The 26,836-nt window shown below is 40.9% G+C and overlaps 1 protein-coding gene across 4 annotated transcripts in view; it reads right to left on the bottom strand.

Moving 5' to 3' along the window:
• Positions 1-1,420: 1,420 nt before the first annotated feature.
• The window catches only part of LOC125289095 (cation channel sperm-associated auxiliary subunit delta-like), a 70,344-nt gene continuing 44,928 nt past the window's right edge, over positions 1,421-26,836 (bottom strand). For 2 of the 4 annotated variants that reach the window (XM_048235775.1, XM_048235778.1), the window contains 12 exons: positions 26,692-26,774; positions 26,400-26,588; positions 26,112-26,225; positions 25,915-26,004; positions 25,072-25,112; positions 13,656-13,731; positions 11,845-11,897; positions 3,469-3,540; positions 3,217-3,351; positions 2,240-2,414; positions 2,000-2,154; positions 1,423-1,880 (listed from right to left, as the gene is read on the bottom strand). In XM_048235775.1, coding sequence (XP_048091732.1) covers positions 1,712-1,880; positions 2,000-2,154; positions 2,240-2,414; positions 3,217-3,351; positions 3,469-3,540; positions 11,845-11,897; positions 13,656-13,731; positions 25,072-25,112; positions 25,915-26,004; positions 26,112-26,225; positions 26,400-26,588; positions 26,692-26,774 — 1,352 coding nt within the window. In that variant the 3' untranslated portion in view covers positions 1,423-1,711. Of the gene's footprint in view, positions 1,881-1,999; positions 2,155-2,239; positions 2,415-3,216; positions 3,352-3,468; positions 3,541-11,844; positions 11,898-13,655; positions 13,732-25,071; positions 25,113-25,914; positions 26,005-26,111; positions 26,226-26,399; positions 26,589-26,691; positions 26,775-26,836 lie in introns of those variants that run through there. The other 2 variants (XM_048235777.1, XM_048235776.1) reach the window with 2 other exon arrangements.

Below are 26,836 nucleotides of genomic sequence, written 5' to 3'. Positions count from 1 at the left end.
AAACGTAAATAGGAAGAACTCAGCAATGTGACGATCATCAAGACAGTGAAGCCACCAGAAAGCAAGGCGGATTAGAAGAAGGATTACGTCCCTTAAGGGAATACTTGCGGAGTTCAATCGTTGGTTTGTCTCGCGGCCCACTATTCCAGAAGTCGGCCGTCACGGAAGAGTGACCCTACACCTCCCATTCTGGAAGCTTGCCCATGCACTTCACACACACTGGTGTCCCTCGTGCTTCACCCATCTCTGGGGTCCCTCACACAGGGGTCAACCTATCCTGGGGATCCCTCATACGGCTCACACACACTGGGCAAGTTTCCGATGACCTCACGGCAAGCCATCCCACTTCTGACACCATACACTATGTAGCGAAGGGAGAGAGCGCCAAAGAGCCAGGCCCGTTGGTATGGCAGTCAGAGTGCATACTCAACTGTAGTGACAGTACTCCGTCACAGGAGCTAAACATCTCAATCTCTGAAACAGCAACATGTTCTCATCATTCAGGATGAAACAAGCAAACTTGTTTCATACTGAATGATGTTTTTTAGAATTTTTTTTTAGAATTTAGATGTCAACAAGATGGTGTTACCATGTAAGTACTCTCTTCGTAGTACTATCACTCTAAAAACTGCTGGGTTGAAAAATAACCCAAGCGCTGGGACTGATCCAGCACTGGGTTGATTTAACCTAGCAGGATGAGTTGCAGGTTTGACCCAGCAGGTTAGGTTATGTTTTCTACCCAACAGCTGGGTAAAAATAACTACATTGCAGAGTTAAATAAATCCTGCCTCTTTCAAACGCATGAATAGAAGAATTTGAGCCTGATGGTGCGTTGCATGTAACCTGACCTAGCCAGATGAATTTCGCTCCGCCTAGCTCCACTCATCCATCTGGAACCGACCCATTGAAGTGTTGCTTCAGAAGGCTGGGCCTAATCAAAAATGCTTGCATATGATTGAATAAGCCACTTGTCCGTCATCTATTGGCGTGCTACTTCAACCACTCACATCGAAGCCAACCCGTGGCGCTGATTACAGTCTCTCTCAGTCGGCTATAATCTATGAAACTCCCATAATCCATAATTATCCAGTCCATAAAATCGGTTTCAGAAATCACTCTCAATGGAAGAGGTCCCAGATGGATGTGAGTGATGCCATGTGCTTAGGGTCAGGTTAAGAATCATGGTGAAGAAAATGGACTGCCACAATAAAAGGTTAAAACATACACTCATTGAAAAAAATAAATAAACAACTGTATTAGCTTAAAAGTATGGTGTAAGATGCTTGTAAAAGAAGTATGCAGCTTTTAAGTGACAAAAACTGCAAAATTTCAAGTTCACATTAAAATTGTTGGTTACACTGATTTTAGAATAGCTAAGGGGGGTTTTAGGCACTATGTTTGCGCATTGTGCCTAACAACGCCCCTTAGCTGTTCTAAAATCAGTGTAACCTATTGCTTAAATACATTAACTGCATTGTAAACACTGACATCTTTTTAAGAGACACATTTAAAGAGTTACCCTGCAGTGAGTTTATTAATCTGCTAAAACATCCATTCATCAGCATGTAAAAAATATTACAAATAAAACTTCACGTGTGACAAAACAAGCTTAACATTTCAACTCTGAAACTTGGTGGATTCTTATATATGAAACACCAACTTTTGGAAATATTTCTTTTTATTGGAGTCATTTAGTGTTGTCATCACTATATTATGTTCTAAGGACTTTTGTCAAGATATTCTGTTGCCGGAGGTAAAAGATCAAGAGAAGTGCAGTTAAGATTGCAAAGAAAATTGCACACAGAACACCATATGGCAGAATTCTTTTAGGAAATGCTCCATACACGTAAACAGAAAAGGTGGTGGTGAGGGTGCAGAAGCTGGAGGAACAAGCAGAGAATATCAAAGTACTCCGTTATCTAATCAATACATTTGATAGACATTTTTAAAACATGTTCTACATAAAGTATAAGACAAAATATAAGCAAAGAATATATACCTGTAATGTGGGTCCACAACTACAGCTGTAAAAAGATACATGCCATTGTAGTTTGAGAACACAATTTTGTTCCTTGAATTTTGGCTTAGGACTTGATACTCAGCATCTGGATTGGTTAAAGGTGGCCCATTATAATCTTTGCAGCTTCTGTAATTCTGGAAAAAAAGAAAGCAACAATAACCTCAAATACAAAAAAAACACTTGTTAATTAATAAGATTTAATCCACAACTGTAAATTACTTGTTTACTCCATGCACTATATGGTGTTTTTTGAAGCATGGAAATCCAATCCTGAGGCTGAGACACACATTTTGCTGTCTTTGCCGTCTGCAAGTACTTATAATTGTGCATGCCGTGAGCCTCATACATCACAAAGTCGGCCTTCACGACCTCTACAAATGTATCCCCGTCCCAACTGAAATGGAATATAACAGATAGTGTCAGTATGTAAGGGATAACGGATGCCGAGGTGTCCTGTTATACGGAATTAATGGACAAGGGCGAGTGGCTAAAAACTCCCCGACACGCAGCAGAGGGGAGTTGCCTCAGCCCGAGTCCATTAATTCCGTATAACTGGACACACCTCGAAGGCCGTTATCCCGCTTATCACCCGGTTGCCACTGTAAAGCAAAGGAAACGCGGTTTCGTTTAAAAAGAAGCTCAAGTTCAGCTTGTTGTACAACTTCCATTGGCCCAAACAGCGATAGCATGGACAGTTCTAGCTTGTTTACAGTTGATTCCATTGTTGCGAAGCCTGCAACCGTAGTCCTACTATGGTTGTTATAGTTACCATTCATAAGCATTGATATGGAACGGTGTCCTGTTATTCAGAATTAATAGCCACCCCACCAGCCAATCAGAAAAGAGTACTTCTTTTCTCCGGGTGATAATAAAAATATAATATACACTGCTCAAAAATGAAGGAAACACTTACAGTTTTCCACAATTGTTAAAACACATTTTTTGAAACCTTCCACACTTTTCTCCATTCTCAAACTACATTCACAGAATGTCTGACAGTTCTTGCAAAATAAAACACTTGCCTCAAAAGTTTTACTTGTGCTCAGAACCAAACAGTGTCAGAGTACCGATCCAGTGTATGATTGAAGTGTCCCCTTAATTCTTTTGAGCAGTATATTATGAAATAATTCATATAATATTTTGAGGTATAGAGTATGATGCATTGGTAACACTATATCACCATTAAACAATCTTACAGTTCAAAGGTTGGCCTCCATGGCATGTCATAATACACCAGCAGGGGACAAATATGATGAAAATAACTGTATTTGACTGTCAGATCTCTTTCGGCCTTGTTGGGCCTGAAAAGTAGGTCTGGGTCATAGACCTCCCTAGAAACGAAACACAATATCATCTTAGATTTCAATCTGTTGCAGAGAAGTGTTTATATGTAATAACAATATATATTACAGAAGATTGAATACATAATCTCTTAAAAGCCAACCTACTTTGGTATTGTGTAAGTGAAGTTATTTAGCTGTTCTGGGGTGAAAGTCCCCCTAGTGCAGGCTGTTGAATTCCTACATTTCATGCAAAAAATTGTTATTGTGGACAAAGTCAATACTAAAACACACAAACAAATCTCATCATATGCGTGGAATCTGACAGCCTCAAGCATAATGTCAAGTAAATTATGTTTTACATAATGTTATGTAGCCATCTTTATTTTGTGTTTTGCTATACATTTTATAATTAAAGTATATTACACATGTGACTTTCATTAAAATACAGCTACTAATATAGGTGTAGTGGCATGTAATTTCCAATGGGGGGCTATGCATCTGGCAAACACTGGGAGCAGATCATATAACCAAAGATACTTTAGTTTACCAAGATGAAGCATATCAGGCTTTGCCAATGGAAAGAAATCCTAAATAGACGTGTCCATAACACCATAACACTGACTTATCCAAGATATTCATGAGCCAGCTATGGGCGTTGCCATGACACTTCAGTATTCAGAAATCTATCTTTGTCTGTATTGATTTTAATGTGATGGTAGACCATGTTTGACGCATCCCAAGCCATGTAAAAGTCAATTTATATTTTGTTCTGTCAAATATTATATAGATTATCCATATTCACTGCAGAATTGTCAACATTTCGAAAGAAGAAAAGTATATTCTAGTTAGAATATTCTAGTTAGCCTGCTGAGACAGCACTAAGTTATTATGTAAACAGAATGGATGGAAGATGACAACCGGACGGAAGTAGTGTTTCACAAATAAGGTGGATAAAAGGGATTGTAGGTCAGCGGTAGCCTGACGTTGTCATACTCAAAATTCTAGTCAGAATATGAGTCTGATACTGCTCCATTGGGACGTAATTATGGAGCGTGTTTCAACCGATACGGGGGGTTGGGGGCACAGCGTTTTTGTCGCAAACAAAATGAAGCATGCTCAGATGACGTGATAGACGAGGCACTGCTCAAATGTCCATCATCATAAAGCCCAATTTGATTGGTCCTAACAGCTCTGGTTCGAGCATAGTTGCTCCACAACGGAGCAATGCCAGACTGAACTTCCGGACCTCAAATGTTGTGGGCGGGACTAAGTTCGGCTTGCACCCAGGCTAGGTCAGTGGTCCTGAACATTAACTTTTCCCTAAATAAGTTTGACGTCATCAAGGATGTCTCGTTTGTCTAATTGCTACCAGAGGAGACATTAGTGACATTAATTGTGGTAATTGTATTTTAAAGGCGAGACACTACAGGTGAATAGGGTAAAATTTTTAACAAGCAGATATCACTATGAAACTTCCCCAGTTGATTACTTACATTAATATGAGAAAAAAATGTATTACAAGTTTGCTGTAATTTAATGTTTACATATGCAAATTAGGCATTATCTAATTAAATATGCGCTAATTTGCATACATTTTAAGGCACGAAACCTGAGCATTGGATACAGCCAAGTTCAAAATTATGTTTTCATTGTGTTCAGATATTAGATGGGAAAACATTTACAGAGGGATTTATGAATATCTACTTTTGTTATCCTGTAAATCAGAAAATGATGTCACTAGCCCTAAAAAAATCGCTTTTTTCCATGTTTTTAGGCATAAAATGTCATGTAAGTCAGGCTAGGAATAATATATCAACAAACCCCTCTGTAGAAATCTTCGACATATAGTTAGGCATAAGTCTAGAAAGTTTGGTGTATGTATGCGTGCTTCTGAAGTGGAGTTTTTGAGCTCAGAGTGTGGCGGAAACTCATTTTGAGAAAAACAGCCTTTGAAAGACAGCCAATGAGATTCCGTTCTCAGCCTAGACTCGCCTTTGAACTTTCGCGATTGGTTACTGATACAAAGGAAGTGTCCATATATGGATCACATAAAGCGTGATACAGGAAAAACAGAGCTTGCCAGCGGTAGTACACATGTTATGTTTTGGACCACGGTCGGGGAGTGCATGCAAGGTTAGAATGCTAACTTTTGCTGAATTTAGGAGAAAATATACAGTAGCGTAAAGTAGACACAATATAATGAAATAAACACCTAAATGTGTAAATCGGACATTTTTGTTGTAGTAGTGTGATAGAATACATGCTAAGGTAACATACTAGCTCAAAATCTCGAAATTGACCAGTGCATGAAAAAACGATGTTTTCACCTGCCGTGTCTCGCTTTAAGTGACTGCACCTTATACAAACCATAGCGCATAAGAAGCGCTGAAAGAACTAAGTGCATGTTGAACAGGAATGTCTTTAGACCCCTCTTAAACGACCCAAAACTACCACAGGAAAAGAGAGCACTGGGCAACTCATTCCACCAACATGGAACCACTATGTATATATTCATATACATTGGGGCTATCAGCGTTAACACGTTAATCGCAATGCGATAAAGGACCAAGCATAACGCGTTTTTTTAATTCTTAATTTTACACCTTCACTTGTTCTGTTATCAACGATTCTCTTTGGCTACTAATATGTTGGCCTTGATGCACCGTTACTTGTCCTCAACCTGCCAAAGACTAGCCTAGTAATCTAGACGCGCCCCTAGCAGTAGCAAATTACATTTGCTGCCAGGGCTAGTCTAGCAACTCTCCGTTGGCTTGTGAGCTCCAGAAATCGAAACTCAATCAGGCCAATGAAATCGTGTATAGAGTTGTTAGGTGGGCTTAACATAATGATTGATGGCAGAGTTGCAACGGTTTGGCTTGAATTCCCTGCTACTTGAAAACAAATAAGATGGATGTTGCTGTTGGCGAACAGTGTGTCCTATTGCGTGCAGAGGGAATTTGAAAGACAACTGATTATCCCGCCCCTCGGACTGAGCACTGCAAACGGTGAGTGCCCAGACCCTACATTTTAATGTGGGTCTGGCTCGTCAGGCTAGCCAAAGACACTTCCTAGTAGGCTTCTGCCTGCCTTCCACCGAAATACCTCAAAGCCATAATCTACGACATGGGTTGGCAACAGGCGGCCCAAGCTGGCCCGCCACCAAAATTATTTGGCCCAGCCAAATTATTCTGGCAGTCCGATTTTTTTCTAAATCTTTTTTTTTACAATATCGATTTACAAATAGCCTATTCACCAATCAGAACGCGGGTGGGTGCTTAAACAAATGAGAAAGAACACCAGAACGCACTGGATCCTGCTAGCCTACTCTGTGCATAACCCACGGTTGGATACGTGTGGACTAATAGACTATCCATCGGAGCTGGATTTAATAGTAGCCTATACGCTGGCTCGCCAACTACTTACTAAGAAAATACTGCAGTTACAGTACTTGCCGACTCCTGATCTACGAGCTAAACATTGTTTACACTGTTACACGTTTTCAACTGAACTAGTTAACTGAACTGAACATAGTTAATGGAGATGAAGGCTATTTCTGTTTGTTATGCACTTCATTGAAACATGCTGTAGGCCTGGGCTACATTTTGCATATGCACTTTTTGCATATGCACTATTTTCAACTGAACTCAAAGATAATGAAAATACGGAGTATTTAGTTTGTTAAGCCATTTATCATGCATCCCACATGTTGTGCATGCACTTCTGCACATCTTTTGAAATTTGATTTGAAATAATCAAATATGTCTTAAAGTTAATTCATAAAGTAACTTTCTTTGCATTAATTTGATTCCCAATCAAGATACACTGCTAATAATTGTTCATTGTTAATATGGACTTCTGGAAAGTTCTGAAATGCAAAATAATAGAATTTTAATCATGTGATAAAATATATGATTAATCGCGATTAACTATAAATTCAGCGATTAATCGTGATTAAGAAAATAAATATTGTTTGACAGCCCTAATATGCATACATACACACACACACACACACACGCTCTACTTGGAAATTCCCAGCAAACACGCAACATTCCGGGAACGTTCCCTTAAGGTTCCCTGAAGGTCACAAAAAATAAACCTTTAAAAGACGTTCTGGGAATGTCCTCTAAAGGTATTATGTTGTATAGCCTTCAGAGAACGTTCCCAGAATATCCTCTTACAGTTGTTTTTGTGCAACTGTCAGGGAACCTTTTGGGAATGTTCTGGGGGCGTTCGCTGATGAGTACAAAATGAATGGGGGTCTATGAAGCTAGACGGCAAAATTTGTCTCTTTCACCTGATTGTCGTTGAAGAATCGCAGATTCTATTGTAGTTTATGCAAGTTCAATATGAATTATTAATTGTTGAATGAACGAGTACTTAGTAGTACGAGAGTATGAGTAAATAGGTTTTCATTTCTTACAGGTTGGGTTGTTGTTGCCCATAACACGCTAGCATTGTGCTAATGAATGACATCATTGACACGTTTGAAAGGCTTTTTAGAACAATAAAGTGACTTTAAAAAATATAAAACTCAACAGTGTGTATTTTCTTTGCCTCCCCTTTCGAATGCAACATTCAAATTACTAGACAAAAAATTATATCCCGAGAAAAGTGGATTTTGAGGGGTACAGCTCCATAGACCTCCATTCATTCTGCACTCATCGGCGAGCGCACTCACATGGAACCAGAGAAGGAACTGCAACCAGTTCAGAATCCGGAAGTTTTCTGGAGTTATTAGACATTCTCTGGTTCAACCAAAGATAGGCTAGCATTATAATTTTAGATTTCCATCTGGTTTGACTTCAAATCCAATTTCAATAAAGCACCAGAGCTGTGCTGATTTGGAAGCGTCTTTCATGTTGAGGTTGCAACACTTCGTAATTTAGCTTTAGTTAGTTCCCAGCATGCATTGAAAGACAGTTGCCGGGTTTATTATTGTTTTGATTTTAAAGTATGGTAGAAACAGTTATCCTTCTCTTGCTGGTGGTTTGAACAATAACATGACAGGATATACCCATTGAAAACGGCTAGGCTAGTTTATCGTGAAGAAAGACACCGTGAACGTGAAAGTACTAATTCGGTATACATATCCAACTGGTTATTTTTACTAATTATCACGGTGGAGGCAGCTATCGTGGAATGGATGATTGCAAAATCAGATGATGGCATGAGGTAAGCATAAACGGTCACATACAAATAGTAGTATACAAAATGACACTGAATCAATATGTGCATAGTCTCTCTCGTGCCGTACGCTGATATATTTCCCAAATCAAACCATTCCCAGTGCCCGCCTAGTAGCCTAGGCTGCAGTTTTTTCTTTGCTCGAGTTTTAAACATGGGTCAAAGAATGTTCCGTGGACATTCCCTGAACCAAAGATTCATGGTTCAATAAAAGTTCCGTGGACATTCCCGGAACCAAAGATTAAACCATGAAGGAACGTTCCGCACTGTTGAGAAAACATTCCTGAATGACAATGAGGGAACGTTAGTAGCGAACGAGCAGCGAACGCTCCTGCATCCTTAAGCGGACGTCCGTGGAACGTTCCTCGAACAGTAAATTGTGTCATCTCGTTTTTTTAGAACACCAGTGTAACCTTACAACATCAGTCAAAAATGTTCACAATGTAATGAAAACAAATGTGATTTCCCAGGCTGCCTGCTAGTTAGGTAAAGTTAACCTAGGAATATCAGAAAGTGATCCATCCTTTTGTGTCGGCCTAGGCCTATGTGCTACTTAATATTCATTTCTATACAAACCAAGAAGGCGGATTACTAAAGAAACGCAAGCACCCACCCCATTAGCGTATCTTATACTGTATTTGTACCAAAAATGACATTGTTCAGTGAATCAAAGAGCAGTAAACAGTGTTGTAAGGCTGCGTGTACAAAACCGCTTTTTAGAGATCAGCTGGCTAACGCTGCTTTTGCCAGCTGCCAGTTACACCAGGTCAGACCTATTTTTTATTTTTTTGTTTTATTCAGACGAGAAAGATACGTTTAGATTCCCATGTGAACGGTTTAGGAAAAATGTAAATTTTGAATTTGAAATTTTGCTTTGCCATTTTTTCTACTGTCCCAGAGTTGTTGCAGACATCTTTCTATTGTGTCCCGGGAGCATTTTTATGGTCCCCAGGACATCGGGAAGTCATTAATTTCAAGCCCTGGTAGTATTTGTGATAAGGAGTGGTGTATTTGGGCTAATATCAAGTCTACATCTGCACTTGTGAATCCATATTACTCATTGATCTGGGGGTCCTAAAAAGGTTTTGCTAGTGATCATTTTGTCAGACGAGCCGAGAGGAAATAAGTTCGTCAATGACCTTGTTTTCGGTGACTAAGACGAGACGATGACGAGACTAAACTAATGTCCTGAAACACTAAGACTATCTTAAGTCTAAAGACTAAATCTATATTATTGTTGATGAAAAAAGACGAAACTAAAATGTTTTGCATGAAATAAAAACTAAGATAAAATCTCTCTTCATTTTCGTCTACAAAATGAGAAGACAGAATATCTAGCTGTTACGTTTTCAAAATATTCCGAATGAGTTCATGCGCAGCAGCTTTCCTGATGGCTAGTCTACGTGCTGTTGCTGCAACCCTGTGGCTGCAACACAAAACTACATGGAACAAAAACACTGGAGATTTCTGCCAGAGTTAGCAAGCTAACTACCTAACCTTTATGCCACAACGCTACATAACCATAAGTTGAAGCTTCTCTCATACATATACAAATTAACATCCCCCAGAATGTCCATACCAAAAAAGTTCAGCAAGTAATGTTAACTAGTTATACCGATGATGCAAAGTTTGCTAGCAAGTAAGCTAATATGGAAAGTTCGCTAGCAAGTTAGCTAAGATGGAAAGTTTAGGGAATGTGTTGTGGTTGGGCGCATATCGCCATCTAGCATGGCAGAGTAAAACATTAATACTTGGGTCTACGAAGATCATGACAGTGGTCCAGTCAAATCTTTTACTGTCTATGGTCAAATCCCAGCTGAGCTATAACTGTAGCTCGACTTACCTGTGCATGTAAACATACTGACTGACAAAAAATCAGAATGAGTAATTATAACAGACGAGTAGCCCTGTGGACACACAATATTGTTGGAAAATTGAGATGTGTGAAACACTATTAGACTGAAATGGTAATCAGAAATAATTTGTTATTAAAAAAAAGACTAAAATGTTTTGACTAAAAGTTAACTAAAATGATGAGACTTTTAGTCGACTAAAACTTGACTAACAAAAATTATATTTGAATGACTATATATGACAAAGACTAAAAAGGACATTTCGTCACAAGACTAAGACTAAAACTAAATTAAAAATAGGTGACAAAATTAACACTAGACTTTTTGCTAAGGGGGTAGTGTAAACAAAAAAAAAAGAAAATTTGTTTTTGGGGACCTGGAATACCCAACCTAAAAATAAAATACAACTTTGGTCACAACATACTACTGACAGGAATGACAGGCACACTCTAGAACCAAGGAGGACATATAGAGGGATTTTCTCAAAATAATAAATAATAAAATAAGTCTCCAGCCTTTACAACTTATGCCTAATTTGCCCTGGCCTGACAGCTCAAGAAGCTACAGTATGTGAAGTATCATGCTACTAATGACACACTACTCTACTTACATACAAGCTTTACAAATCACATGGGAGAAAAAACCGTCATCTATGGTGCGTCAAATATGGTCTGCCATTAGAGCTCAATGTTGCAGAGAGTGCATGCACATCCAATTTAAACAGGTGCAGGGTAAAACAGATCCATAAAAATATAAAAGAAAGATAACCACACACTGTTGCTGCTGCTCCCGAAGTGATTTTAATTACACAACATTTCAAACAATGTTGGTCTTTGTCAGGTGTTCAGAGCCAAAAAGTGGGAGGGGATATATACACATGACCATAGGCATTGTTCTTAGCTAACCAATCAAGGAGTAAGTGACATCATGTAGAGCAATTAAGTACATCATCTCTTAAATATAAATACAAATATAAAGATGTGCTGTATCTTTTTGCTTCTGTTAAAACCTGACAAAGACCAACATTGGTCAAAACGTTGTGTAATTAAAATCACTGCTAATAGAGTTCCCACTCTAAGTCAAATGTAAAATTTGATTGTAAAATTACCAGACAAAGCTGCTATGACATGAAAATGTCCATCCAATGAGAAGCATTTATGGGCAGTCCTTTAGGAAGCTTTGGGTAAAATATTATTAAGTGGCTGACTGTTTGGACCTGTACAGTACTCAAAGCTACAACAGATGTGTGTTTTTTGTCTTCCCCTTTTCTTTTCTGTGGAATACTAGAATTTAAGGAAATTGAAGTTGCTTTAATCTAATAAAATTTGCTATTTTGATTTGTGTTGTCACTTATGGACGCAAAATAATCACAAAACAGTGTTATGACAAATACTAAATTATGCTGAATTACAGACTTAAAATAGATTTGCAGTCATATTTCTTATCTCAAGCACGTTGTAATGCATTTAACAAGTGTGGAAACCCTGCATGTATTACAGGTTACCTCATAACCCGAATATGCTTTCCTGGTGGGCACGCCATCATGACATGAACTTTCTGAGAACAAAATTAAATGTTTTTGTATTTGTATTATATATATATATATGTATATATATATATATATATATATATATATATATATATATATATATAATAATTATCTGAGGGCTAAAGGAAAAATCTTGCGATTTTTCACATAGATCTCCGTTAATCGAGGTCACCGAGTACCGTCGGTATGAAAAAACCCTGAAAACAATCGGTTTTACCTAGCTTGAGTTGCTAGGTTGTCGAGTTAAGAGTTTCCAGGCAGCTATTGTGCTACACTCTGGGGGCATGTTAATGAGCCCCCATGTTCATGTCCCCAGAGTGTAGCGCTGTAGTTGCCCGGCTGTGTTGCCTGTAGCAACTCAAGCTAAGTAAATGGCCTGTGAATCTTCAGTATGATATGAGGCACCCAGTCCCTTCCCAGAACCAAGTAGGGGTAAGCGAACCTGGCCCAAGTTCAGTGCAACAGGGTGGGGTGAAGCCATTGCTTACCTCAGTGGGGGGTGCAGAGAGTGGGGATACTGTGCTCGAACCTAGGCGTTCCAACAGAGGTAACTTTGGGATGCCCCCTGCACGGTTCGGACATTAGCTTAGTGGTCGGGACGACCACTGGTAAAGGGGGGAGGAAAATGTTGTGGGTGGCTATGGACAATGGTGGGTTGGGCTTGATTACTGGGTACTGATGTTATATTGTGTATATCCTGTATAATGTTTACTAGCTGATTGTTGATATAATGACCATTCTGTGTATGATGGGACTGTGGCTTTTGTTTTGATGAACTAAACTACGATCGTGTGGGACACCTGGTTAATTGCCAATGATGTATGATTGCTTGATGGGTCTGAAATGAGCTCTAGGTTCTCCCTTTCCATAAAAAGGGCAGTCGGAAATTATGGGGGAGACGGATCGCCGGCTGTCTGGGGACGTGCGACGCCGCTGGCTGAGTGGGCCTACTGGCAGACGGCCAAAGGAGCAACGCTGTGGTGACTCAATGATTCAAAGTACTCTAAAAAGGGATGTGATTGTTGCAATATTGTGCATTTGAACCTGTGTGATAGCCGCGGTGCACAGCGGCTTATGTTCTGACTACAGCTGTTTTGCAGCGGGGAAGTGTTGCTGAAGTCCTTCTTCTTAATCGCTTGATCTTTAGCTCCATTGTAACCTCTGCCTACTGCTCGGTGAAGGTGTCGACTAAGCCACTGTTTGTTTGTTCCGCTTTAGGCATAGTGGGCAAGTTATGTAAGAGGAGCCGGAACCAGTTGTTGAATACAGCTGTCACGCAGTGTTGCAGCCGCTCATTGTAAAGGGAGCCTAAGCCACTGTTTGTTTGGCCTGAACTGCAAACGCCAGCTGTGGCCCATTTTCCTCACTGGAGGCTGGACTGTGAACTTGTGCTGGTGGCCTAAATTGTGGGTTTGTCTAATCGTTGTATTCGGCTACCCCGAGCTTGGACTGTTTCTTTTATACTGGTCGGCCGGACAGCCGACCAGTTGGGACAATTTTTACTAGAAGGGACTGTGGGGAGGGACTTGTGGGATACTGGGGGTTTTTCAGCACCCGCTGCTGCCTAGGCTGGGGGCTTCCCCATTTCCCCCTTTGTGTGGATTGTGTGACTAGAGTGTATTGCTATTGAACTAAGTTTTGCTGGATTTGAACTGATTGTGTGATTATTGCTGTGATTTTTCTTACCAACAGTACTCGGTGACCTTGAGAAACGGAGATCTATGTGAAAAATCTATGGATTTCTCCTTTAAGGTACCCACAATTACCTGAGGATTCAGATTGTTGCAAGATACTTCTCTTTCCATCAAGTCCACAGAGATCGTAACAAGGCCTTTTTCTTCTCTGAAATGAGATGACAATTGAAATATGACACTGATATCTACAGAGAATTGTATCAATCATTTCACTTTTTCCACAATTAATACACATTATTTTTTCAAATATACACAGCATAGATGTTACATTTCTAGTGTTACAGGTAGGGGATTTCACACAATGGCCAATCAACAACCAAACCTATTTACTTTCAAAAACAAATCACTAACAAATCAACTTTTGTGGGGGAAAAGCATGACCAACAGAACAGCCTTCGAGAGCATTTCACTGGGGTCATCAATCAGGTACTGTTCTTTATCAGTGTTTCATTGAATTAGGCCCACAACACCACCAGAAGGCTTAACAGTGGTATCTGGCGTCCCTGACCCCAAACATGCAGTGTATCATGATGGGTTCTCTGCCAACAATAATGCTGTTTTAGTCGTGACCCACTCAGATCTTTCACCTGTGTCTTTAAATTAACCCATGAGTCGCGAAAATCTAGTCAATTTGTCTCCATCTCCTACTCCATCCTCCATTCTTGAAACTTGCTTGTATGTGCATGCCTGTGTGTGTGCGTGCCTGTGTGCATGCGTGGGTGTGAGTGTGTGCGTGCCTGTGTTTGTGTGTGAGTGGATCTGTGTGTGTATAGAATTGTTTTCCATAGAATTGAAAGAATAGAAAGAATAAAAGAGGTCTTTGTTCTGTACATTGCCAAAAACTACATTGTGAGCAGTTTATGCTTAAAGACTCCCCCTTTATACAAGCAAAACATTTTACAAATATGATCAGTTACTTTACTTTAAGCCTTTGAAGCCTAAACCATGTTCTTCCTTACTTGAAACACCTTTGTTGAAATGCAAGAAATTGAAGACTGAAACTAGGGTGCAGTAGTGGGTGTTTGGGAATGAACATTAGCTCAGATGCTCCCATTTATTTTGTGTAAACTTTTTGTGGTCTTAATGCAATATTTTACAAAGCACTGACAGGGCCATCAAGGACTGTGAGCGAGTCAACAGCATCTGGGATCAACCATTTCACAGGACCTAAAATGGTCTCCCCACATTGACTGTATCAAGAAAAAGGCCAAGCAGAGGTTATAATTCCTGAGACAGCTATGGAAGTTTAACCTGCCTATGGAGCTGCTGACCACTTTCTACTCAGCCATCATTCAGTCTGTCATCTGCACCTCCATTACTGTCTGGTTTGGGTCAGCCACCAAACGGGCCAGGGCCAGACTGCAACAGACAATTAGGGCTGAAGGCTGGATCATTGGAGCTGACCTTCCCTTCATCCAGGACATGTACCGGTCCAGGGTCAGGAAAAGGGCAGCAAAAATCTTTGCAGACCCCTCACATCCTGGTCTTAAACTGTTTAACCTCCTTCCCTCTGGTAGGCGATACAGGGCACTGTTTGCCAAAACCAGCCGATACAAAGACAGCTTCTTCCCCCAAGCCGTCACTCTGTTGACTGCTCAGAAATAGCTCCCACCCTTACACTGAACAAAGTCAGTCAACACTATTCTGCTCATCTACTTCATGTATACTTCAATCTTACAACTACAATACTGTTATTAATACATTATCATTGCACTGAACTGCCTTGCACTATATTTAAATCTTTAACCTCAGACTATACTGATATAGCACTATTCCTTCCCTCTCTTCATTAACTCGCCTGTGCTTGTTGAGGTGTCCATGACCATAGCAACCTTGAACCGCCGCACAACGGACATTTGCACTACCCTACTGCAGAACGAACAATTGCACTACTCTATCCCACCCATAGTGTTCTATTTATTATGATCACATATAGGTTTAGTCCATGCCCAAATTTCCATCAAGGGATTCGGGACACTGAAAGGCCCGGGGCGAAACTTGGTGGGGGCGGTCATATATAGGTTTAGTCAGATTTTTTCATTTTTTTTTTTTTTTTGTCGCGGGTATCTGTGACCCTAACATGCCCAAATTTCCGTCAAGGATTCCCGGGACACTGAAAGACCGGGGTACACGAAACTTGGTGGGCATGTAACCCCACATGTGTAACAAATCGCCCTTATTCGAAAGGACTGATTGCCACTTCATGGGGGCCTTACATGAATAAGGTTCAAGGATTCGGGGAAAGACCCGGGGATCAATCAGCAAGAAATCGTGGTGCTGGTTCAATGCAGATGAAGGCCGTTTAACTTAACTTAAACTGGCAAAATAATAAGAGTGATAAGAGTGTATATTACAGAAAGAAACCCAACATATGAGATTGTTTCACTTTGTATTTGTAATGCACGAACTCGCGGCCACTCGGCGCACAACTGAAGGCCCGACACACAATTAACAACAAAGTTTCACAGTACCCCAAAGTTCAGTGCCCAACAGTCCAAAACACCAACGTGATCCCCGGAATAGGTCAAAGTTCACCGTGCTTACAGTCTGTTGAGAAGTCGTTCCCCCATACAGTTCGCGAAAGCATAATCTCACCAAAACACACACACGTGCGTTAGGAAAAGGATCCCTTTGCTTGATGTACTCCAATGACTTCTGAAAAGGAATGTTAATCCACAGCACTCGCGGATACAGAGGACGAATCACGGTAAGTCCACCATGCAAGGCCTCTAACGCGCGTTACTCCACACAGCCGGCTTCACACAGGTAACTCTCGGGGGCGAGCGCTCTCCTCGCGCCTCCATTTAAACGTGCAATAAAAGTCACTCCTACCCAAAACGCACGTCCAACAGTCAGCTGACATCAAATTTACATACATGGCATATTAAACAGAGAAAATACTAATACATTTTCATGCAAACAACCATGTAAAAAGGTGATTTTGGCAACCTTTACATTCCCAGCCAGCGGCTTATCGGGACCATAGTAGGGCTTCATGTCTACCACATTTACATTATCCACCTTTACTTTGTCAGTCAACCAACGAACACGGTAATTTATGGGACCCAACTTTTTCTCTACCTTAACAGGCCCTGACCATCTGGGTGCAAGCTTGGCAGAGAACTTTGTGGCGGCTTTAGACAGTGGGTGTGTCCTAATCCAGACTAGGTCCCCGACTGCAAAGTGTACATCTTTGCGCCGTGCAATATAGTACCTAACTTGTCTAGCCTTGGCTACACTGACGTGTCTTTTAACCTCTTTCATGAGCTGAGTGTGTGCGTGTAGTGTATGGTATGCAGGTGTGTCAGGAACAAGAGATTTGTGTATGAGACGCTCTAGGGGACCTTTGATGTTACGGCCAAGAGCCAACACAGCAGGGGTCACGCCAGTGGTCTTGTGGACTGCGGTGTTGATGGCCAGGCGGAACTCAGGCAGCCATCGGTCCCAGTCTTGATGGTGGTCTTCAACATAGGACGCAATCATGGGCCTCAGAGTTCTATTGACCCGCTCTGTCAGATTGGTCTGGGGGTGGTACGCAGTGGTGAGCTTCTGAGTCACGCCCCAGGATCCACAAAGGCTGGTCAACAGCTGGCTTGTGAACTGCGGACCGCGGTCAGAAACCAGAAAGGCTGGCACCTCCCAGCGGGTGAAGATATCATTCTTCAGGATCTGACACACCTTTGGGGTCTTGGCATCCTTCAGAGCAAAAAGCTCCACCCACTTGCTAAAGTAGTCAACAACGACCATGAGAGTTGAAATACGGGCTTTGCTGAATGGAAGGGGTCCCATGAAATCCACGCCGATCATCTCACCCGGTGCCTTGACCTCTGTTGACTGGAGCAGACCAGCTGGCTTGACATTCGAAGCCTTGTACTGTTGGCACTTCTGGCAAACACGGACATGGCTCCACACGTCTCTCCTAATGTCTGGCCACCATGCCACCTCTAGGATCTTAAGGAGCGTCTTCATCCTCCCCAAATGTCCACCGAATGGGCTGTCATGGAAGTATGCCAGAAATTCACTAATCATCACAGCAGGAACGACCATCTGGTAGTTAAAACCGCCATACTTGGAGGGTACGCCACGGTAGAGCACACCTTGCTGGAGCTGATAGTGAATTTGGCCAGGAGTAGGCTCCGAGATGGACTGGAAGAGCTCTTGGCACAGGGTGTCACTGCCTTGGGCCTTCTCAATGTCCTGCAAGGAGCTAGGTAAGTTGGACCAATATGATTTTGACACAGCCACAGCCATGTTAGCCTCTTCAGACAGTTGGTCTCTTGGTTGAGGTGCACGGGACAGTGCATCTGGGACAACATTGGAGCAGCCTTTCTTATAGTGGACTCTGAAGGTAAATGACTGCAGCCGTAGTGTCCACCTTGTGAGCCGAGACGTTGTCTTGGGGCAGTTGAATGCCCAGGCCAGCGCGCTGTGGTCCGTGAACACATCAAATGTGTCCCCTTCCAGATAATGGTGCCACTTCTCCACCGCCCACACCACTGCAAGGCACTCCTTCTCTGATGTGGAGTACCTCAGTTCAGGACCATGGAGAGCTCTTGAGGCATAGGCGATGACCTGCTCCACACCCTCAATGGACTGGGTCAGGACTGCGCCTAGGCCAACGTCACTGGCATCACAATGAACTTGAAATGGCATGTGCAGCCTTGGCTGCGCGAGCACTGGTGGTGACTGCAAGAGGGCTTTGAGGTGTTGAAGAGCATCTTGACACTGTGCAGTCCATTCCCAAGGGATGCCTTTTCTCTTGAGGTTGTTGAGCGGCGTTGCAATGTCTGCGAGTCTGGGGAGGAACTATATGTATGCGAGTCTGGGGAGCAAATACATCCTTCTTCGAAAGGAATGACTTAAGTGCATTGTGTTGCGCAACTTTCAAAGAAAAGCACAAGTCCAACTCCTCCAAAGTTGACGCCAACACCGATTCAAACAACCGCTCTTCGTTCGCCATAGCCACCTTCCTTGTTGTTTACCGTCGCAGGACTGTCAGGACAAAATAGAGCGCTGTGATTGGATAACATCCACGGTGTTAGCCAATAGAAATTCCTATGGTTTGCTACTAGACGTACAGGCTGAGCAAATTAATTTGCCGCCGCTAGGGTGCGTCTAGATTTCTAGGCTAATACATTGATAATTTATCATCTGAAGATGGTCTGTGTCAATTTTGGTTAAGATCAGATGAAATTTGTGACCTGTGAAAACTTTTTAGTGTTTTTGATTAAATCCAATATGGCGGCTAGGGATGGGCATAATTAATCAACGATCGATAGTTGATCATTAAAGGGACACCAGGCAAGCCTGATGCTTTTTCTCTAAGAAACTCCCCCTTCGCTTGGTCTGAAGCTCTTTTCCTTTTCTTTGCATCTTTCGTCAAGGGTTTTCGCTGCTTTTTCGCCGGCTCTGCCATTATACACACCTTTGCAACAATCGCTAGCTTTAGTTAGCCTGCCTCTGTGCTGTGAATGCAGGATGTAATTCATTCTGCTTCGGTCAGCGGGTAGGATACACTGAACTTGCAAGCGGGATATTCTTCCTACAGGCAGTAGGGGCGGGCGAGAGAGTCTTCATTCGCCCTGTAATGAGTCATTTAACCATATACCGATTTACGAAGATGAGTAATTAACACGAAAACGTTACCTGGTGTCCCTTTAAGAATTTCGTTGATCACGTTAATTTGTTGGCGATTAAACTAATGCAGGTTGCGTTACATAGTGTGTCTTGAAGCAATTTAATGGATCATTGTGTGGCAGCAATTAAACATTATACCACCCGGGGACAATATTTGACGCTATAGACTACTCAGTTACCTACGAGTTTACATTTTGATTTATGAAGAGTTCACGGTGAAGTGTGGCGTGGGACTATTTTATTGTTTAAAAAACGATAACGTTAGTTCACTGCAAACATTGCGATGTAATAACTGCCTACCACTATCAGTGCACAAGCAATAGAATACATTGTTTCGATTTAACTCAATGAAATAAGAACTCTTAATATTTTATATTGTTGGTTGGTTTAATACCTTGTTGTCAATTAAAAGTCGTTGTACTACACCATGGGTCTCCAACACGTCACTCTCAAGCTCAGTCGCTTGCCGTCCCCTTCTGAGCTTGCAGGCTGAAGCAGTAGGCCTACAGTAGGCTACTACTGTATTTAAACACAATTGTTGCCGCGACTGGAAGCATTCCAGCCTACGAATTTAATAAAGTAAATCATACGTGGGGCAGCCATGGCCTACTGGTTAGCGCTTCGGACTTGTGAATGGAGGGTTGCCGGTTCGAACCTCGACCAGCAGAAAGCGGCTGAAGTGCCCTTGAGCAAGGCACCTAACCCCTCCCTGCTCCCCGAGCGCCGCTGTTGTTGCAGGCAGCTCACTGCGCCGGGATTAGTGTGTGCTTCACCTCACTGTGTGTTTACTGTGTGCTGAGTGTGTTTCAGTAATTCACGGATTGGGATAAATGCAGAGACCAAATTTCCCTCAAGGGATCAAAAGAGTATGTATACTTATATGTATATACAATTCAAACTCAATTTAGGCTACTTGGCTACGCAATAAGGTTTCCATTACAGCACACACATTTTGAATGAATGAAAGCGGCTGCCTTGTCTCGCAATAAACAGCGGGTGAAGAACTTGACTTTTAACTACATGAAATGTAATAGTGAGCCATCAAATACCTCCCAGATTTCAGTGCTCATCAGTCCCAACATTGAGCAATATAATCAAAACATTGAGCAATATAATCAAATATAATCAAATTGTCCAAAAGTAAATTAAATTCCAAACCAAACGGAAAATCTTCTGCTTTTGATAGCGGTATGCGCTCCAAACGAAACACATGTCTCACAATAAAACGCACGTAGAAATAAAGGCCTGCTCAATATAGCCTACGTCTGCCCCAAATAAAGCCCTGTGCTTTGCGCAGCCTAAGTAAATAAAAGGCCAGCCATAATTTGAGGATTTATGGCAGTTATTTTTTTATGAGGCTTTGTTAAATAGCCTAATTAATTGTTATAGGCTAATCTCTCACCCTCTTTCTCCGTGCCTTGGATAGTTTTGAGTTACATTTTGACAAAACCTGTCAGATCTAAGCATTATTATGTTTTTGGTTAAGTTATTGTTTAACATGATTTTTTTTTATAATTTATAATTTTGGAAGAAACGAGGGTCTCTGTTTAATCTGAACACCGGCTCGCATTCCGAACGTCCAGTGTAGGCCTAACTGCCACAAGTTATTCTTCTTGTGATAAAGAAACATTTAGGGAAAAACACGCTGTATTTTTGTATTTTCATTGCATTTTTAAATTTATAAAAAGTTAAATAAATAATGAATTTTAATATAGGCCTAGAAATATTAATGATTAATCGATAGTTGATCGTTAACTCTCCCGACGATCGACTAAGAAAATTTAATCGAATGCCCATCCCTAATGGCGGCCGAATCAATTATGTTGACATCACAAATTGGCCTGGGTTGGCCTAAGGACATCCAACAGTACTATTATATTATTATTATTATTATATTATACTATTTTTTCCATAGACTGTCAATTTTTTTCCCCCACTGTATTATCTACAGTATAAACAATAAAGTATATTACGTACCTACTTACGGTTTGACGTCACTTCCTGGACTCGTCTGTCTCATCTCTAAATGACTTAACTCCTACTGCAAATTTCCCAAATATAACATGGAGCCAAAATGTAAAAAAAAAAATATTTTAAGTTACCATTTTGCCGGGTTGATGGGGTCATGTGGGGTTTGTAAATTCCACACCTCCAAAGTGGAGAATGACAGAAAATGGTTGAGAACCACTGCTTTATATGTTAAGTGAGTGTTGTACTTTGAGATTAAAGATTAACCAGTCAAATTTCTTGTTTGTTGATGCAAATCTGGCCAATAAAGCTGATTCTGATTTTGAAAACCTATTTAGCAAGCAGAAATGTCCCAGCCCGGTGTTTAGGGTGCATCGTAGACAGGTTATCTTTCATGGTTTCAGGTTATCTTCCATTAGCAAACCATCATGTTAGCGAACATTAGCATTGTGGCTAACTAACTTAGCTCCTGTCAGTAGGGTCAGAAAAGAATGAGATGACGGTCAAAAGAGATAATTACAGTGCTGTTATCAATTTGCAAATCACAAATGCAAATCACCTGGCGGCCAGAACGAGGCTAAAGGGTACACTTGCCATTACACCTCAGTCCAGCAGATGGTGGTGGTAATGCACTCCGTTTGCAAACTGCCAAAAAAACTCACTGAAGAAGAACAGGCCAGTGAACCCTTCTTTTTCGGTGAGCTTTTTTTTTGAATAAGCGAATAAGGCGAATGGGCTAAGTTGATGTGGGCCCTTGAGACCAACATACCATAACAATTCTGTCATCCTCGGTGCCATGGTTCAGGTAGTTACTTAGGAAAAACTGCATTTTTTGGGTTTCGGGGGGCCCACCACAGCGGGGGAGTGGCCCCTCGGGACCAAACAATTTTTTTCTTTAAAAGTCTAGTAGCATACAGACATCACACACAACATTCACTTACAACAGAAATGGTAAATATAAGTATAAGTATAAACATATAACCAAACTCCACTGTAAAATAGAGACAGTAGAAGATAAGAAAAACTAATAAAACTAAATACTAAATATACTATATAAATTAAATTAAAAAATCCACAATGTGCTTGAGGGTGATCAAGCATGAGACGCTTGCAGTGACAGGGCCGGGACTGGCCTGTAGTTCTGTGTGCATGGTGAGGTGCTCAAAAGAGTGAGTGTCATGGTGAAGGTGCAAATAGTAGTCCAACAGTAGTCCTGTAGTTCTGTGTGCATGGTAAGGTGCTCAAGAGAGTGAGTGTCATGGTGAAGGTGCAAAAAGTAGTCCAACAGTAGTCCAACAGTGCAACAGTGCAAGAATAAGGTCTAGAGACCAGCATAAATAATATGGACAAATAGGAGAGTAAAGTGTAATGTAGACAAGGTTATTTAAAAAACGATCAGTGCAAGAACAGGGTTTAGGTAATATGATACAGCCTTTCAGTATTGTAGCAGTAGCAAATTGGTCATGTGTGCTAATATAGCATGAAAAACTGTGTAGCAGTAAAACAGTAGTAAAAACATTAGGCTGTGGACATTAGTAAAACAGTAGTAAAGCAGTAGTGGGCAGTCCGTACTCAAACATGGAGAGGGTGGAGAGGCAGACAGACTAAGCAGAGAAGTCTATCTGTATCTCTCCTCTTCCCTTTAGTGAAGCATTGAACAGTTCAATGGCCCTGGGGACAAATGACTTCCTCAGCCTTTTAGTTGTGCATGGCAGTGAGCGAAGTCTCCAGCTGATCAAGCTCTTTTGCTTTTTAATAGTGCTGTAGAGTGGATGACATTCATTGTCCAAGATGTTGATCAGTTTGTTCAGGGTCCTTTTGTCAGATATTGAAGTGATGCACTCCAGTTCAGCTCCCACTACTTTCCTTACCAGCCTGTCAAGTTGCCCAGCATCCTTCTTCTTTGTGCTTCCTCCCCAGCATACCACTGCATAGAAGAGGACGCTGGCAACAACAGACTGGTAGAACATCCTTTTGAAGACATTGAAGGACCGCAGCCTCCTCAGGAAGTACAGCCTGCTCTGCCCTTTCTTGTAGAGTGAGTCAGTGTTGGCTGACCAGTCCAGTTTATTGTCCAGGTGGAGACCCAGATACTTGTAGGTGCTTACCACCTCCACATTGACCCCATCAATGGAGACTGGTAGCAGAGCGGGCTTAGACCTGTGGAAATCCACCACCATCTCCTTGGTCTTTGAAGTGTTGAGTTGAAGGTGATTGAGTTTGCACCATTGCACAAAGTCCTCCACCAGGCTCCTGTACTCCTCCTCTTGCTCGTCCATGCCCACCAAGTTTCATGTGCCCCGGTGTTTCGGTGTCCCGGGAATCATTGACCAAAAATTCAGGAAGTAGATGATGGAAAAAAAACTAAAAAAACTTTGACAATACCTTTAAGACCGCTACGCTAGCTACGGACACAATTAAAATTTCATCATTGCAAATCAGTCTGCCATTTGTCATGTATATCAAATTCATGTAATTCATGTATTTTTTTTTAACATAACCACACTATGTGATTCATGTTTTATTTCAGTTGTCCAATGTGTGGCCCTCCACTTACTTTATCAAAATGGCCCTCTGGGGAAATATGTTGCTCACCCATGACCTACATCTATCCAACTATCTATATCCAACGATTTATCTGTTCATCTATTAGACTCTGTTTGGCGCCGCCCCCACCATATCTAGGTTGTTCGACAGAAATGTAATAGCAACTACTACGCCCACTACTACTAATACTTCTACTATCATAGGGCTTAGTGGAGCACTGACTCCTCCTCCGTTTTCCCACATATCTGCAATCTCAATTATACTCTTCCTCAGTTTTTCCACAATTCTACAATCTCAAGGCCCCATGCTCTAAAACAGCTTAGATCCCATTCATTGTCGCTTGCAACTATATTTTAAAATAATTATTGAAGCATGGCACATAGCTTTATGCCATTGATATGTTACTCATAACAGTCTAGTCCTGGGGCCGTATTCACAAAGAATTTTAAGGCTAAAAGTAGCTCCTAACTGGCGAATTTAGGAGCAACTCCTAAAAATAATGGGCGTTTTTCACTAAAAGTAATTCACAAAGCATTTTAGACCTAAAAGTAGCACCTAAGTCTGGGACAGCTTAAAAGAAGTCGAGAGGACTCCTAACTCACTAAGACCTATTCACAAACCCTTTTTGTGGCATTTCACGTCGCAATGTTTTGAAATGCGTATGCGGCTACAGGAGCTTCCAATCGCGAGGGAACAATTTTGCATTGTAGGCAAAAAAGGGATGCAATAACGCCACCAACAACAAGCAAAACTACTCATTGTGAACATGTAAATTAAATGTAACGTTTCATTGTGAATCAAATTAAAATGTTCTCCTCTTTGCAAACGTGGGCATAGGCTATGGTGACAGGTTAATTTAATAATGTTGCAAAGATACTGCATCAATCCGCATGTTTCATTAGGCTACTAGGCTATTTGTTTTGCCTTACTCTTTATTTATTTAGGCTAGGCCTTTTTATTCAGTTCAGTTTATTCATCATCTTCCGTTCTTCGCACTACCTGTGTAGCGCACGCATTCTCAGACCTGTCACCTGTCACTCATCATCGCAAGGGAGGTGTTTGGAATCATTCCCGCGTTACAATCGTCAGCCAATCAAGGTGGTCACTTCAGTCAAGCTCGTGCATGAGTAATGACGTCATCCATAGCAACGAAGGCTCACTCTTAGTTTAGGAGTTGTCATTTTTCCTTACTAAAAGTAGGTCTGAAAGGCTTTGTGAATAACTTTTAAGAGAAAACTCCTAGCTAAAATCTTTTAGTGCGATTTAGGAGTACTCCTAGTGGTAAGATAAAAGTCTTTGTGAATACGGCCCCTGATAACAATCAAATCACACTTACATGTCAGCTTCAGCTGCTGTTGATAGTTTAACCCCAATTTTCTAAAAAAAAAAAAAAAAAAAACAAACAAAAAAAAACAGAAAAAATGTAAATAAATCTGTTTGTAGTATAAAAGCTAATGACATGTGATGCTGTATAAAATATAAGTAAAAAAAGAATGTGATGAAAACCCCTATTTAATTGCAAACCCAACAGCATACCAAGTGATGAATTTTAATATTTTATGAAAAACGACAAACGGCAACAACATACTGTAAAGGCTTATACTGAAATTGATGCCAGCAGCATATCTCAAAAAAGTTGAGACGGGGGCAACAAAAGGCTAGAAAAATTGTGTAATGCTAAATAATACACTAAGAGGAACATTTCACACATGCTTATATTAGTTGGCAACATGATTGGGTATTTTAAAAAGCAAGATGGGAAGGTATTCACCACTCTGTGAAAAGCTGTGTGGAACAATTTAAGAACACACAAAAAATTGCAAAGAATTTGGGGATTTCATCATCTAATGTACATGATAACATTAAAATGTTCACCCATAAACCCCTTTGTAGAACCAATGCTATGAGCAAAAAACGTTAAAAGACAGCCTTGTTATTGCAAAAATGTAAATATAAAGTAATGAATGGATTTGTATAATACAATGGCTGAAAGTTTTGAACCGCCCTCCACCCAAATATTGCCCCCAATCCTCAATGTTGCACTAATCAGAATTCAATATAAGGGTTTACATGATTTGCAAATAATAGAATTATGTTTTATTCACATTTTACACAGCATACCAACTTTTTTGGAAACAGGGTTGTATTTCCTCTTCAAAAAACCAAAAACAATTCTTACCATTATAAATGTCTTGTATCCATCTGGAGTTGTCCCATCCATCACTATCAACTCTTCAGTATGCAATGCATCAGCATTTGTTAAAGTCACCTAGAAATGCAAATTAATATTGAAATTACTAATGTAATACTGTACTTAGAACATATTTTACACTCATATTTATTTCCATGTTTGTACTGGACCAACAAAATGTTTACCACAGGAAAAAATGGACAGTTGGGAGTTGGGACATAGTCCAAACTCAGCTTGAGAGAGTCTCCCTTGTCAATGTAAAACAACTTCCCATCAAAATCGCCAGAAAATCGCTCTACCTAAATGCACAAACATTAGTGGGTCAACTTAATACTCTGCTTTACTTCAAGTACAAGATGTTTTTTTGCTCATTGCTTGACTTTGCACTTTGCCTGGCATTTCAATCAGGGACCATGATATCAACAGTATGTTATTTGAATGTTTTCGTTAACACAGTAAACGTTTTTACTTACAGGACAAGATATCACTGGGGCTGATGTTTGAGTTAACTGCTGCTGCACATGGACATGGCTGTGTCTGAAATTAACTCGGTTCTCGTGTTGGTCAAACATGGGCTCTAAAAATACGAGGTCTGTATATTGATCAAAATACATAACTCTGTCAGGATACAGTCCAAATTTTTCTAAGATGTTTGTTGGGAACTATGGAAAGGAATGCATACAGAGAGTCAATGCAGGTATACAACACACAATATTAACACTATTCCAATGAAAATGTGATGGTGTCCAAAAACACTGCCCTTACTTTTACGACAACTGCTTTCAAGCCAAGTCGACCATAATACAGTCCTCCATCACTGGTGACAACAGCTATGGCCCCATTACCAGCTATAGACGGTGAATATTGTAAAAACAAATCAGCATCAAACTTATCCACTACTGCTACACTG

Source organism: Alosa alosa, chromosome 24, assembly GCF_017589495.1.
Source record: "Alosa alosa isolate M-15738 ecotype Scorff River chromosome 24, AALO_Geno_1.1, whole genome shotgun sequence".
Classification (NCBI taxonomy): Eukaryota; Metazoa; Chordata; class Actinopteri; order Clupeiformes; family Clupeidae; genus Alosa; species Alosa alosa.
This window is presented reverse-complemented; position numbering and strand designations above follow the sequence as displayed.